This window comes from Lontra canadensis, unplaced genomic scaffold, assembly GCF_010015895.1.
Source record: "Lontra canadensis isolate GAN:19392208 unplaced genomic scaffold, GSC_riverotter_1.0 scaffold406, whole genome shotgun sequence".
Classification (NCBI taxonomy): domain Eukaryota; kingdom Metazoa; phylum Chordata; class Mammalia; order Carnivora; family Mustelidae; genus Lontra; species Lontra canadensis.
In genome coordinates, this window is record NW_022631400.1 from 17,013 (window position 1) to 31,815 (window position 14,803).

The window sequence follows — 14,803 nt, forward strand, 5'->3', positions numbered from 1 at the left end:
TGGGGCGGCGCCGGGGACGCGCAGGGCGGGGGCGGGACGGGTGGGCGCGCGGCGGGGCCGCGGGGCAGCGCAGGGGCGCGCGGGGCGGCGGGCGCGGCGCAGCCCCTCCCCGCCGGGGCCGCCCGCGGATCATGTGGTGCGGCAGGAGGAAGTGCCGCTTGTTTTCTTTCCTGCGGGCGCCGGGCTCCGGGCGGGGCGCGCGGCTCCGAGACCCCCTCACCCACCCCCCCGGGGGCAGCGCGGGCCGCGAGCTCAGATGAGGCGCCCCCGGCCCCGCCGCGGCGTCCCGGGTCCGATGGCGGCTCCGCCGTGGGACCCGCTCCGCAACGACTCGCTGCCGCCCACGCTGACCCCGGCCGTGCCGCCCTACGTGAAGCTCGGCCTCACCGTCGTCTACACCGCGTTCTACTCTCTGCTCTTCGTGTTCATCTACGCGCAGCTCTGGCTGGTGCTGCGCTACGGCCACAAGCGGCTGAGCTACCAGAGCGTCTTCCTCTTCCTCTGCCTCATCTGGGCCTCCCTGCGGACCGTCCTCTTCTCCTTCTACTTCAGGGACTTCGTGGCTGCCAACGCGCTGGGCCCCTTCGTTTTCTGGCTGCTCTACTGCTTCCCCGTGTGCCTGCAGTTCTTCACGCTCACGCTCATGAACCTCTATTTCACGCAGGTGAGCGGGGCCGCGCGGCGGGGGGCTCTGGGGGGCGCTCACGGCGGGGGGGGGGCGGGTGCTCACCTGGGGCGGAGGGCGCTCACCTGACGGGGAGGGCGCTCACGGGGCTGGGCGGGCGCTCACCTGGGAGAGCCCCCCCGCCCCGCGCGCCGCGCCAGCTGCAGGGCCTACGGCTGCGCTGCCGGGGGCGGTCGCGGAGCCCAGAGGGTGGGCGGAAGGCACTGGCTCTGGGGTCGCCTGAGCCCTGTCCTACCTGCAGGCCGTTCTTCTCCCCCCCACCCGCCCATTTCCAAATGAGGCGACAGAGAGAGAAAGTGAGGGCCTGCCCGGGTAGCCACCGGTGGGTTTTGGGCCCGCCCTGTCCGTGCACAGGGGCCGCTTCCCGCCACATTAGAACGCGGCCTGCCGGGAGCTGTGCCCACCAGGGAGGCTCAACCTCTAGACTGACTCCTCTGTCCGGTCATCCCAGAGCACCTGACCTGAGCCTGGAAAGGTCATGTGCACGCTGGCCTCCAGATTGGGGTCAGACGCTGATATTTTTGAGTAATGGCAGGACGGGACCGCCCCATTTGGAATGAGATGTTTTTGATCTCCAGCTTCGAGCCCTGCTGAATGAACTAGAGCTTAGGACTTCATTTCTCAGGGCTGCTGAACAGTCTGGGGGTGACACCCAGCTCCCCAGCTGCTTCCAGGGGAGGTCAAGGCTTGCTGTCTGAGCTGGATGGAGAGGCCCCAAGAAAAAACCATAAAGTTTACCGGGGCTCTTTTATGGGCACAGAGGAGCTAGTTTATGAGGCCTACTTTTAATAAGCTAATGGGATAACATGTGAATTGACTGGGCTGCTGTGACTTAAGGAAAGGACGGGGATTGTAAGGTGCTTTGTAAATACCATGTCAGGTATTGCAAAAAGGTTTAATTACACAACGCCCTCATCATCATCTCTGATTCTCATTAGCTTTCCAAGCCCTGAAATGTCTATTTCCACAAGGACTCTGCCGGTGTCATCTGGTGAGGGTAACTGAAGAGCTCTCTCACCGACAGACGCCTGATGCAGGCGGGCATTCTCCTTTTTTAAGTGTCCCTGTTCTCTAAAGAAAACGTCTTTCAAAAAAAGAAAGGCAAGAAAAAGTAGAGAAGGATTGCCGTACTGTGGGAGCCCCAGAGACAACCGGCAGGAAACAGGTCTGGCTCCAGAATAGCTGGGTACTAGTTAGTAGCCATGATAGTCTTATAAAACAGCTCTGCGCTCACAGCCTTCTGATAAGTCTGGTGTAGCCACATATTTTTCCAGTGCACGAGTCATAGGTATTATCTGTCAAAAAATTACCTTTGAGCCCAAAAGCTGGTTACTCAGGCAGTCCTCAGCTCTACTGCTGACACTTTAGCTTTTTTAATTGGATCCAAAGGGGTAGTTCCAGCAAGATATAAAGGTCAGGTAGGCTGACATTACTTTAAGACTGTGATCGTGTTTTGTATTTAGGTATTTGTGTTCCTTTCTAAGAGGAAAAAAAAAAAAAAAAGGAAAACACAGGCTGGGGCCATGGCTCTGTGCTAATCACATGCAAATTCTGCATTAGCTGGCTTAGGGGCAGGGCCGCACATTTTCTGCACCGTCTGCTGTCTGCTGGTTGGCAAGTAAGTGCTGAGCGAGGAAAAGAGTGACCAGGCAGACAGAGCCACTCCAGCCAAGAGGCCTCAAGCCCTGGCCCGGGCTTCTTTGTATCTTCCACCTCTTGTTGCTTTTCATATCTCCGGGGTGGCTGGCAGGAAAAGGGGGTACCTAAGTGCTGGTCTTTGAGGCTCTGTAGAGCAAAGCCATCCTCTGGCTTCCTGACAAATATTCGGATATTTCTGGGGAGCTAGAAAGGGGGTCACCCTTCCTTTGACTCTCAGCTCTGACGTCTCTCCCTACCTCTCTCTCCCACGTGCCTTCTCTAAGACAAGGTTCTCAACCACTGGAATAGCCCAGGGAGCTTTTAAGAATTACCGCTTCCCTGGGGCCCATCTCAGAACAAGTCCATCAGATCTGGGAGGGAGGGGGTGAGCAGCAGATAATGGAGAAGCCCAACTGGGTGCCAGGCTTCATTCGAACTGGTTTGGCCTCTTCTTCGCAAGGGCCCTCTGATGGTAGTGATGAGACGGTCCCCGTGTTGTGCATGGTCAGAGAGGTTCAGTGGCTCCCTCAAGGTTACCTGGTCGGGGCATGGAGGCGCTGGGAGGTCCCCCACATCTCTGGCATCTGAGTAATGGCCCGTGCTTTGTGGTACAGTGTTCAGAGGGGAATCATACTCTACCGTAATTGCAGCCCCTGTTTGCTGGGAGCCAAACCCCTGGCTAGAGGGTACGAACCTTATACCCCACCCAGTTTAGCGATAACTCAGGGGACTTAGGTGGTGTATATTTAAGCTGTGGGAGGCTTCCATGGGACCCGAGCCCTCAGGAGGCGGGTTTGTGGCAGCTGGGGAGGCTGATGGGAAGAAGGAGAGGGCCGTGGCAGAGGGGCACCATGGCAGCAGTTTGGGGAAGAGCTAGAAGGTGCTCTTGGAGCTGGAGGGAGTCTCATCTGTCATTGTCCTGTGCTCTGTACCTGGCCCAGCGCCTGGGGCTGGCTTAGGCGTCTGTGTGGAGCCTCCCTGATAACCGGGGAGAAGGTGTTACCATCTTCCCTCTGGGGGGCGGGGTGGTCAGGAGCTGGCCCATCGTGCCCTGCAGCATCCGCGGCACCTCCTCTTGCCCTGGCCGCTGGAGGGCCATGGTCCCTTCTGTCCAGGGCTCAAGTGCAGGGGAAGGGTGTGTCCTGAGTGCTTAGCCTCGCCCCCCGTCTTTGGAATCTGGCTCTTCTGGGGCTGGCCCGAGGAGGTGCAGGGTGGTTTTACGGGACGCTCTGCCTGTTCACTGCTGGCTTTGCTCCACCTTGGGCTCTGGGGGTGACCCAGTCACGGGGCTGCAGCCGCATGGCGGACTCTGTCTTATCCTGGCTCCCTCTGCTTGTCCGCCTTCCACCCAGTCCCTTCTGCAGATGCGGCCACACAGGTCAGGGGCTGGTGCCCACCCTCAGTCTCCTCCCAGGTCCCCACCTGCCCTCTTTCCTTCTCTGCCACCTACAGAAATCCCAGGTGGAGGTAGATACCCCCCCCGCCCCCGCCAAAGTCCTGGTGCCCTTAGACCTCCACGGCACAGGTGGGCCTCTGCTGGGACCCTCCAGAATCTGCTTGTTGTCATGTCTACACCCCTTGTGTCTGAGCCTTCCCATCTCAGCACATCACTGTCCATGGAGTGAGGTGATGAGGTTCCTGCTTCCTAACCCCCCTGAGCAGTTCCTTGGGGGTTTTCTCCTCAGTGACTGGGGATGAGGGTTGCATCTCCTAGCATGAGCGCTGCTCTCCTGCTGGGGCTGATGACTCCTTTCTCCGCTCTCCGGCTCCTGTGACAGGCTGGAATGTGGGGAGGAGGCTGGTGGTAGGACTGGTTCTGCTGACTCTTAGCAGGCCCTGTGTGAGGTGTGTGACTGGCCCCAAACGTCTGGGGCTGTCTTTGGAACATGGGGTGTTGAGTACCTGTCGTATCTGGTTCTGGTCCCCCAGTACCAGTCCTGGGGACAGCCAAACTCCCACTCAGATCCCTCCTCCTCCTCCTCCTCCTCCTCCTCCTCCTCCTCCTCCTCCTCCTCCTTCTTCTTCTTCTTCTTCTTCTTCTTCTTCTTCTTCTTCTTTTTCTTCTTTCTTCTTTCTTCTTTCTTCTTCTTCTTCTTCTTCTAATAAGATTTTATTTGTCAGAGAGACAGAGCGTGCATATAAGCAGGGGGAGCCGCAGGCAGAGGGACAGGGAGAAACAGGCTCCCTGCTGAGCAAGGAGCCCCCCGCGCAGGATGGGATCACAGGACCCTGGATCATGACCTGAGCTGAAGGCAGAGGCTTCACCGACTGAGCCGCCCAGGCGTCCCTCCCACTCAGCTCTTTGCTGCGCCAGGAAGTGATGGGGCCGAGGCTTGAACGGAGGTATGTCCTCTGGAGCCTGCTCTTCTGGCACCGTTTGCCTCAGACAGAGGTTTCGAGCAGAGCAGGACCCCGAGAGCACACCGGAGTCTTCGCTTGGGCTGTTGTGGTGCCCTCCACACCAGGCTGTGGGGTTGAGACCCAGTAGAGAGGCTACCAGCTTCTGCGCCCAGGCAGCCCCTGGGCCAGCAGGTCTGTCTATAGAGCTGCTGGTGTGGCCATGGGCTCAGCCGTCCCTTCCAGCGGTTTTCCCTTGGAATCACGGGTCTGGACCTCAGACTCTTAGGGACCCGAGTTTGGTGGAGTGGAGTGGGCTCAAGGTCCCACTGGTTCTGCTCTGTCTTGAGCCCAGTGACAAATTCCTGCCACGACTGAAGGGTATTTTGAGGAAGGAAAAGGAGAAGTGAACTCTGGGGACGGGGTGACATGGGGTGTGGTTAATGGATGCTGACGCAGAAGCCAGGATGACAGTGCGTCTTGAGGGCGGCTGGGAAGCTGCTGCAGGGCCGTTGGGGGTGGGGAACTATGGCTCATGGAGGGTGTTGGAGCGTATCATGGGAGTCTAGGGGTCCTGGTGTGTCGGCAAAGGCCTATAAATGAGGGGGCAGCACTGCGCATGGAAGGAGGGGGGACCGTGTGGGCAGGACCGAGTTCGATTCCCCGCTTCACCCCTAGTGTACCTCCCGTGGCTGGTTACTGACATTCCTCATCAGGGAAGCAGCGACCCCGGGGGTGCATCCCCCTGGAGGGAGCTGCTTTAAGGAGAGCCTGTCTGTGTCGTACCCTCTGCACCTCAGTTAGGTGCCCTTTCTGCATCTGACAAGAGTGACTCTGGCTCTTGCCCAGATACCAAACCACGGTCTTGAAGGTCTGACCCCCGGGGCCGGCTCTGCCTTTTATCCCCGCACCGTGTCATCCAAATGACTTGTGGTGCCATGCTGCAACATTTGTGTTTATAAAGTGGCAGGGACACTTGGCTCTCCCTTAGCGCGAGCGTGGAAGGGAATAGCTCACCGCTGCGGCTCCTGGAGCCGAGAGCTGGGGGTGGGGGTCTGGCAGCCCAGCCCTTCCTCTTCCAGATGAACCGACTGAGGCCTGGAGGCTTCTAGGGACTTGTCCAAGGTCACCAGCCTGGGATGAAGAGTGGGGTAGAGGCCCGGCACCCGTGAGCCTGTGTTTGCTGCACACACCACCCCAACTCAAAATGTACTCTGTCCCCATCCTTGGTGATAGGGAACCAGGAGGCAGTCAAAATCTAATCAGGGACCATCTCTCCCTCCCCCACCAGGAAAAGGGGATGTTGATCTTAGGAATAAGTGAGTCTTGCTGGGGTTCTGGGCAGTCCACTTAATCAAGAAATGTTTACCATGGGGCGCCTGGGTGGCTCCTTTGGTTACCTTCGGCTCTGGTCATGATCCTGGAGTTCTAGGATCAAGTCCCGCATCAGGATCCCTGCTCAGCAGGGATCTGCTTCTCCCTCCAGTGCTCTCCCCTCTCATGCGCTCTCTCTTACTCTCTCTCAAATAAATAAAATCTTTAAAAAAAAAAGGTTTACCAAATACTATTGTGTGCCGAGTCGAAATCCTGGAGGTGTGAGGAGGGACGCTTCTAGGCCTGTACGTGATTATGAAGAAGTAAGAAGCTTAGGAGCACACAGACAGGCCTTTGACAGTCCGCAAGTACCTTATTTCAAAGCTGGGACCAAACAGTCACACCAGGGCAGGGACTAGGCTGGCCTCACCTCTGTGTGCCACACCCATGACCTCTCGGTCCCAGACACTGGCCCCTTGTGGTCACTCAGTGGCTTATGTGTATGTACCTGTGTGTGTGCCTGTGTGTGTACCTGTGTGTGTACCTGTGTGTGCTTATGGGCATTCCTCTCTGTGTGTACCTGTGTATGTGTGCTTGTGTGTGAGCCTCTGTGTGCATGCCTGTGTGTGCTTGTGTGTGTGTGTACCTGTGTATGTGCCTCTGCAAGGGCAGGCACGCCTGGAACCTAGGAGAAGTTTCGTTATTTGCATTCAGTTGACCATCCACCACCAGCCCCTCCTAGGAAGTAGCTTCCGAGCCTCACTTGTAAAAATTTCCCTAAGAAGGGGCCTTCTGATTCTACAGCCCAGTTGCCCAAGATCTCTCACTGGAGCGCAAGTTTTTAATTCTCTCCGCTCTGGTTATCACTGTTTCAGCGCTGGCCTAAGCTGAGCCACGTTTCGTGAATACCCTCCGCACTCTTGGGAGCCGTCAGACTCCGCCGACCCCAAGTCCTGTTTCCCTGACCCTGAGGCCTTGATTTCCCAACAGCAGAAGCAGAGCCGAGCCCCCTGGCTGTGTCCTTGTGTGCTGAGCATGGACCTGCAGCTCCTGTCTCCACCAGGAGCCTTGGTCTAGGTCCCACACACCCTGCCACCTATGAGGTTTTGTGGCATCTTTTTGTGCCCCTGTCTTTCCCCGGGTCAGACAAGCAGGGCCTAGTGGGGTGGGGGATGCCCACGGCTGTGTCCCAACAGCATGTGCCCTCCCCAACCAGGGACAGTCGTGTGTCCCTCATCTCGGCCCCCGAAGGCCTCCAGCGCCGGGGAGGAGAGCATCCCGGAGGGGACGCCATCAGGGCGGTGAGGGGTGGCCTGCCTGGAGAAGGTCGTTGGCAGAGTGGAAATCTGCTCGTCCAGCGACATCGCTCGGAAGACTCAGGTTTTTGAGAACAGCGGATCGCGTGATCTGGAGAACGGCTTCGGTCAGTTGGTTCCTGTTGTCCTTGTAGCTCTAGCGAGGGGAGAGGAGCCTCTTCCTGGTTTGTGGGTCCGTCTCAGGCCTGACATTCGGGCAGGTCAGGTTTTCTCGGGACAGAAATATTCTCAGCCAGTGGTCGTGATGATGCCTGCTGCACTGGCACTCAGGGAGCCTGCAGAGCCTTGTAAATACTTTACTTTTTATTTATCCCTGGGCTCAGATTAAGAGTCTGTTCACCAATGAGGATAGATGAAGTCCGAGTGGTTTTTCTCCACAAGTGGGTTGATTTCCTCAAATTTGTGTGCAGAGGGCCTCGTGAAAGGAAGGAGTGCAGGGTGCCTGCGTCCATATCTTAGGCCTTCTGAGCTCCGTGTGATCTCTGTTATGTGTTCTCTGTGTGTGTGTGTATTTATCTTTCAAAATATAAAAACTGCTCTTAGCTCACAGGCCATACAAAAACAGGTTGTGAGCTGGATTTGGTCCTTAGGATAAGGTTAGAACAGACCCAGCGTTTATCACCAAGCTCCCACCCCATCTTTATCCTGTTGTTTTTGCTGGGACAAGTTGGAAACGGGTTTGGGTTCTCATCTCCTGCTTAGAGAGTGCTGTTCCAGAGGCAGTAAGTTGGAATTTCTTCCCCGAAGGGCCACTGACTATGGGGAAGGACAGACATGATGTCACAAGACATCAACCCGGTTCAGGGCCCTTGTCTGTGTCTCCCCAGCCCCTGGCTGCCAGGATACAGGTTCCCTTCTGTGGCCGGCATGTGACATCATCAGCTCTCTACCCCTTTCATGGCAGACACTTGTTAAGCATGATCTGCAGGGCAGAAATCCCCACACACTATGGGATACACTCCCCAGGCTGCCCCCTACCTCCTGCTGCCCTTTCGGGTGTTTCCAGACCTAAGAGCTGTGGGGGAATGCGTTGCCCATAAGGCCTTGTGAGTGACCGGTGGCAGACGCAGCAGAGAGAGAAGCGCACGGAATGTCAGCACCATGGCTCATTGCGGGCTGAGCCCCCCTCCGCCGGTCAGGGCTGCACTCCTGCCCCAGGGGACGGTGCACACGTCTGTCCACGCACAGTTGTCACACGGTGGCCCCAGTTTCCACTGCAACCTGGAGACTCCTCTGCTCAGTCAATGAGCATGTTTTTAAAATCAAGGTGGAATTCACACAACATAAAAGGAACCATTGTGTTCGTATAGTTTGGTGGCGTTTAAGCCCCTCCTGCTCTGCAGCTGTCACGTCTGCTCACTTCTCAAACGGTTCCATCTCCCCAAACCCTTCCCCTCGCGCCAGCTCCGGGCAGCCACAAGTGTGCTTTCTGTCTCTATGCAGTGACCTGTTCAGGATGTTTCCCACCAAAGGCATCCCCCCGTCAGTGGCCCTCTGGGCCCAGCGTCTCTCGCCTAGCATGAGGTTTTCAAGGGTCACCCATGTCGTGGCAGTTGTCATGACATTGCTTCTTGAGGCTGGAGGCTGCTCCATAGGTATCTGCCCCCGTTGGCCACCCTTTCCCCCACTGACAGACGTGGAGGTGGGCTGTCATGTGTTTCTGGGAGCCTGTGACTCTCTGGATGCTGTGTAGACAGGACTGGGGACAAACATGGCTCCTGCCTCAATGGAGGTGCGTGTTGAGTGGGAAAACAGACCACGTGACGAACATCGCTTGTGCTACTGGCCAGCATTACTTGGGGACAGTCCTTACAGTGGTGACACAAAGTGGGATGTTTCCAGCAGAAGGTTGGGGACTTAGGTCCCTCCTTCATCTCACTGTAGGGTGCTTGTTGCATGTTTCTAAAAGAACCAGTGACATCTGTTACTATTTAAATGTAAGGCAAATCCACGTGCTCTGGTTTGTTACCAGAGGCAGCTTCCTGAGGTTCAGAGCGCTGGCGGAGAGGGGTTGCCTGGGGGACGTCTGCTTGGCTCCCATTCCTGCCCTTGGGGCACTTCTGAGCAGATACAGTCCCTCCTCCCAGGATAGCCCTTCACAGATAATGGTGGCAGGGTCTCCTCCCGGGTCTTGTCCTCATGGGCTGTGCCATTCTCAGTTCCTTTCTTTGTTTCTGATGGGTTGTGGGTTGTCCCTCACCATCCTGGTGCCTGCCGGCCCCACCCAGTGGCCCACGGTGAGCCGGGGCAGCTCCAGGAGCAGAAGGAAGCCTCGGTCCCCATGTCCCGCCACGTTGCTTCCTCTCTGGAATGTCCCGAGGGTCCGTCCCGTCAGGGGTGGATATGAGGAGCACCGTCTGCGCTGTCTTGGGCTCCCCAGGCTGCTGTAACCAAATACCATGGGGGGTTTTGCCGCAAATTATTCTCTTAGTTCTAGAGCTGGGGGTCTGCGGTCAGGGTGTCACCATGCTTGGGCTCTGGTGAGAGCCCTTCCAGGTTGCAGATGGCAGCTTCTCCTTGGGTCCTCACGTGGTGGAGAGCAGAGAGAGCACTGTATGCCCCTCACGAGGGCTTCACCCTCCTGACCTAACTGCCTCCCAGAGGCCTCGCCTGCTGACCGAGTGGTGGGACTCCACGTGATCTGGGGGGCCACCCGTGGGCGGCCCGTAGCCAGCACTGCACTGCTCCCAGCCAGGGCAAGAGTTCCCGGGGAATGTCAGAATTCTGACATAACTTCTGAGGCAGAGTTATTTTGGGGAGGGAAAGACACCCACGGCATCTTCCCTGCTATCTTACATTGTCGTTCTGGGGGATTCCGTGCAAGGATTGTGGCCGCGGTAAGACGTGGGCCCCTGTGGTCACATGGGGCCTTTCTTCCTGGAGCCGTTGGGCCTAGCTGGCCGCTGACCCGCCGGCTAAGCTTCCCGAGCTGAAGAGGTCTCCTCCCTGCTATGAACGTGCGTGTTATGCACGTCTGGAACAGTCGCAGGCAGGGCCTCCACCGGCGGATCCTGACCTGGGGTGGCGGTTGCCATAGGAGCGGTTTGGAAACGTAGTGATGATCGTGGCACCTTGTGTGGTCAAGGTCCTTTCCGTTCACGAGGCTGAAGAGAGAGGATCCTGCCCGGGAGGCCAGTCTGCACGGTCAGTCTCCATCTGTCCCAGCGAGATGGCGGGTCTTCTCCCCGTGGCCTCTGCCCAGCGGAGTTGGTGAGCCTGGGGTGGGACTGGGCTTCTGTGGCCCGGGCTGTTGTGGGGGCTGCTGGGCCCGGCTCCTTCCTCCCCCTGACAGGTGGGGCCCACGCCCTGAGGAACAGGCTGCAGCAGCCTGGGTGGTGCTTCCCAGGCCACAGGCTGCCCTCTGGCAGGGCCCTTTATGTCCTAGAGTTTTAAAGGTAGAAGGCACCTGAACGGGTTTTGGGACAAACCCTTTTGTCTCACGGAGGAACACCAAGGCCCAGAAAGGCAAAGAGAAGTCATCAGGGCTGAACCAAGCAGGTTGTCGGTTGTCTGGCTAGCCACATCCCTGAGGCCGCTCGGGTGCCTGCCAGCGAGGGTAAGCAGGGACTGAGGGCCAGGCTCGGTGTGCTACTGGCGGACTTCGAGAGGCGCTCTCTGGGCTTCCACTGCCCCTCCTGGGCTGCCTGCCGGCCTAGAGCCTAATGGGCGGTCTGGCTGGTGTGGGTACTGTCCGATGGAACCCAGTTCTGTTGATGAGGACAGGGAGGCTGTCCTGAGCCACTGGGGGCGTGGAGGTGGGAGCAGAACTTGGCCGAATGGGTGGAAACTGGAAACAGGAGAGGATGGGAGGAAGCAAGTGAAGGTGCCGCTTTCCTGTGAGACCTTTCCCTCTGCTCCCCGAGTGAGCACTGAGAGTCGGGGCAGTCCAGGCGCGAGACCAGTCCTGCTCCTTGCCCCACTGTGCGGCATTTCGGATGTCGGGTCAGCCTGACGGGACAGGACAGCAGAGCGGTCAGGAGGGTGGGACGCAGCTAGCACCACTTGCCGGCGAGTTCAGAGGCGAGGCAGGGTCACGGTCCTTCCTGAGATCACATGCAAAAGCAGCTCACTTCATTGCTGGGACTCTGTCTGTGTTCTTCGGGGCAGCATGAGGCCAGGAAGTGAGCCGGACTTGCTCCTCTGGCTGTGAGCTGGCCAAGTTCAAAGGCAGGAGTTGAAATGGTGATGACCTGACCCTGGAGCCCAGTCACCTCCCTGGAGGCCCCTCACATGGGGCCCGCCCAGGACCCAGACAGAGCCCACCTGTCTTGAGGCTTCAGGCTCTGGAACCACAGAATTCTATGGCCTTTTTCCTCCATGGATTTCCATGGCTTTAAATGCATGGTCCATCTCCGCGCCCATGAAGACACCAGGCTCGCCCTCACTTTCATAGAGAGCTGACCTGATGGCCAGCCCCCTAGAGCTTATGCACGTCCTCGGATTCCTGCAGAAGGGGAGAAGTGCCCCCTTTGGGTCTCAGAGACTGTTGTTGTCCTGTAACCCTGCTCTGGTGAGTGAGGGTGCTCAGCACAGAGAAGTTCAGAGGGAGGCAGCTGACCGCCGACTGTCACCTGGGCAGACCAGCGTCTCAAGCTTGCATAATTTCCCCGATGTATCAGGAAGTGGGCAGCACGGAGGGTCCATAAGCGCAAACAGCGAATGTGTCTTGGTTCCTAACCTTTCAGAGTGTGAAAGTTCCTTTTATGGTCAAGAAGGGCTCTGTGGTCACGGTTTAGTAGCTGTGCATTTAGAGTCATGGTTTGAGAACATGTACAAGGACTAGTAGCAGCGGGCTAACAAACACCTAAACACGGAGTGTCTGCGAGGTGACCGGCATTTGTCTAAGTGCTGGATGTGTGTTAGTTCACCTAATCCTCTCAGAAACCTGCGAGGTGGGTACTTTCATTTGACAGATGGGGTACTTGAGGCACAGAGAGGTTACATAACTTTTCCAAAGTCACACAGCTGCCAACTGTTGGAGCCAGGATTCAGGTCCGGGTGAGCCAGCTCAAGTCCACACTCTTAACCATCTTTACGTGTCTCTGTGCCAGAGAAGGACACACAGCTGCGGCCTGCTGACAGGGGGACACTGGGCCTCAGTGAGAATGTGTATTCCAACATTCAGACGTTATGAATCTGTCAGGAGGGGCAAACAAACAAGTTGCAGAAGGGTGTGGAGAGTGTTGATGTTGTTCAGATGAAGTAAAAAAACCACCCAGGATGGTACTCTGTATTTTTTATATGTAGTATACTGATATACTGTGAGTTATTTGTGAATGCATGCACGCACAGTAGAAGCGTAAGCCTTCCTGGGCATGGTAAGGCTAGATTCAGAAAGTGATTACCTCTGCAGAGGAGGGAGGGATTAGAAATGGGGAGAGAGATGTCTGGGGCATCAGTGATATCTTTTTTATTTATTAAAAATAAAACTGAGCTGGAGCAAAGATGATTGTGTTGCAGGTTGAACTGTGCAATGGGTACATGAGTGTGAGCTAAATAGTCTCTTTCTTTTTTTTTTTTTTTGTGAAAATTTTTTTAATTTGTCAGAGAGAGCACAAGCAGGGGAAGCGGTAGGCAGAGGGAGAAGCAGACTCCCCGCGGAGCAGGGAGCCCGGTACGGGACTCCATCCTGGGACCCCAGGATCATGACCTGAACTGAAGGCAGACGCTTCACCGACTGAGCCCCCCAGGAGTCCCTGAGTTAGGTAGTTTCTTCGGGTATATGTGACATACTTTATAATGAAGCTTAAACCTACCATAAATTTGTAACATTTTCGTGTTTTTCTTTTTTAAAAATTTTATTTATTTGATAGGGAGACATCGAGAGATGGAACACAAGCATGGGGAGTGGGAGGGGGAAGCAGGCTTCTGACTGAGCAGGGAGCCTGATGCGGGGCTTGATCCCAGGACCCTGGGATCCTGACCTGAGCCGAAGGCAGATGCTTAAGGACTGAGCCACCCAGGTGGCCCCAAATTGTAACATTTTCAAGTGAATTTGCATGTATACATTTAAAGAGAGTGTGTGGAGAGAATACTGGTTTCTTTTGACTTTGGCCTGCTTGGCTGCTGGGAGGGTCTCCCCGGGGCCTCAGCCCGTGGCCGGCCCCTTGGCACAGCAGGTCAGGTGTGTGCAGCCTGGAGCCTGCTGGGCTGGGACAGGTGGGGAGTGTCTGTTTGGCATGTTCCATTTCCAGGGAGCGGTGGCCCCGAAGAGCAGTCACAGGGACCTGGGCCAGGCGGGGTGTGTGTGGAGCAGGGCGACTGCGTACAGAGCCTCTGAACCGAGTGCGAGTGTGGAAGCAAGGGCTCCATTCAGCCGTGGACACCGCCTCTGGGGACAGCGGTTACTTTTGTTTAATTTCGCTGAATGCACAAGGGACACTGTCATACCCACAAAGAAGAGCATGGGACGTTCTGCCAGAAGCAGCCAACATGACGTTGGGAAAAATGATCGTGAGGCAGCAAATGCCAGCGTGAGTGAGAGGGAGGAAGAACAGGCAAGCGGGAGTTCAGAGAGGAGAACAGTTGCTGAGAGGGTTGGGAACTGTGATTTATGAGGGGAGGGGACAAGGTCAACAGCTGCTCGAGAGACTCTCTGCTTCTGACCCAGCGAGGACGTCATCCACTGGGCCCTCTGGCATCCTCTGAAAGGTGGTGCAAGGGGCCTGGGATTACCGACGGCCCCCAAGGCAGGCCCGCAGGTAGGCCGGGGGTTGCCCACATTCTGCTGCAGCCTCAGGGGTCTTCCGGGGCTTCCAGCTTCCCCTCTTGCCTTCCTGGAACCTGGTCTTAAATCAGAACCCGAGGGGACAGGATGGCTCACGGTGGCGTCCGCAGCCCTGGATGACCTCTCGGGAAGTCACCCAGCTTTCTTCCCGTGTTACAGTTTTGGGCGGGACTTTATACCGCAGTGGAAGTGATGCTGAGACCACGGGCATCTGCGAGGGGAAATGCTGTCTTTCTGAGAGGCAGCGGCAGTTTCTGAGGGAAGTGGCCGCTGCTCCCACCCCGCCCTGCGCTCCAGCCCTCACGGCAGCGACCGCTCTGGAAAACCCCGCTGTTCTCCCCGATCTCCCCGACTCTGTACACACCAGTGGGACGGCAGGGAAAGACCTGGTCCCTTTGTTCGCCTTTCTCTTTCCCCAGGAAGCACCTTGGACTGTCCCTTCACGTCAGAGTTCCAGCCAGACCGCACAGTCCCCCAGGGCCACCGGCCGTCCCTGCAACCCCTCTTGGGCCCCCTCAGTTTCCCGCCATCCGCCTCCCTCTGGGGCACTGTCAACCTCCCTCTGCTGTCCGGCTTCTCCCTCCCTCAGTCTGACACCGAGAGCCCTTCTCATTGTCTGGGTCTCCCCAAGCTAAAACCACGGTCCCAGCCGCTGTGCGGGGCCTCCCTCTTTCATTCCCCCAGAGCACCCCCCACCTGCAGTGCTCCCCTCTCCCCCACCGGGCCCGGCCCCGCCCAGGCCCCTCTGTCCCTGCTCCGCTGCTCTTTCCCTGCCGCTCCTGCGTG

General features: G+C 57.2%; 1 protein-coding gene across 2 annotated transcripts in view; it reads left to right on the forward strand.

Moving 5' to 3' along the window:
• Positions 1-229: 229 nt before the first annotated feature.
• The window catches only part of GPR137B (G protein-coupled receptor 137B), a 43,078-nt gene continuing 28,504 nt past the window's right edge, over positions 230-14,803 (forward strand). For both annotated transcript variants that reach the window (XM_032850392.1, XM_032850393.1), the window contains exon 1: positions 230-664. In XM_032850392.1, coding sequence (XP_032706283.1) covers positions 257-664 — 408 coding nt within the window. In that variant the 5' untranslated portion in view covers positions 230-256. The remainder of the gene's footprint in view (positions 665-14,803) is intronic.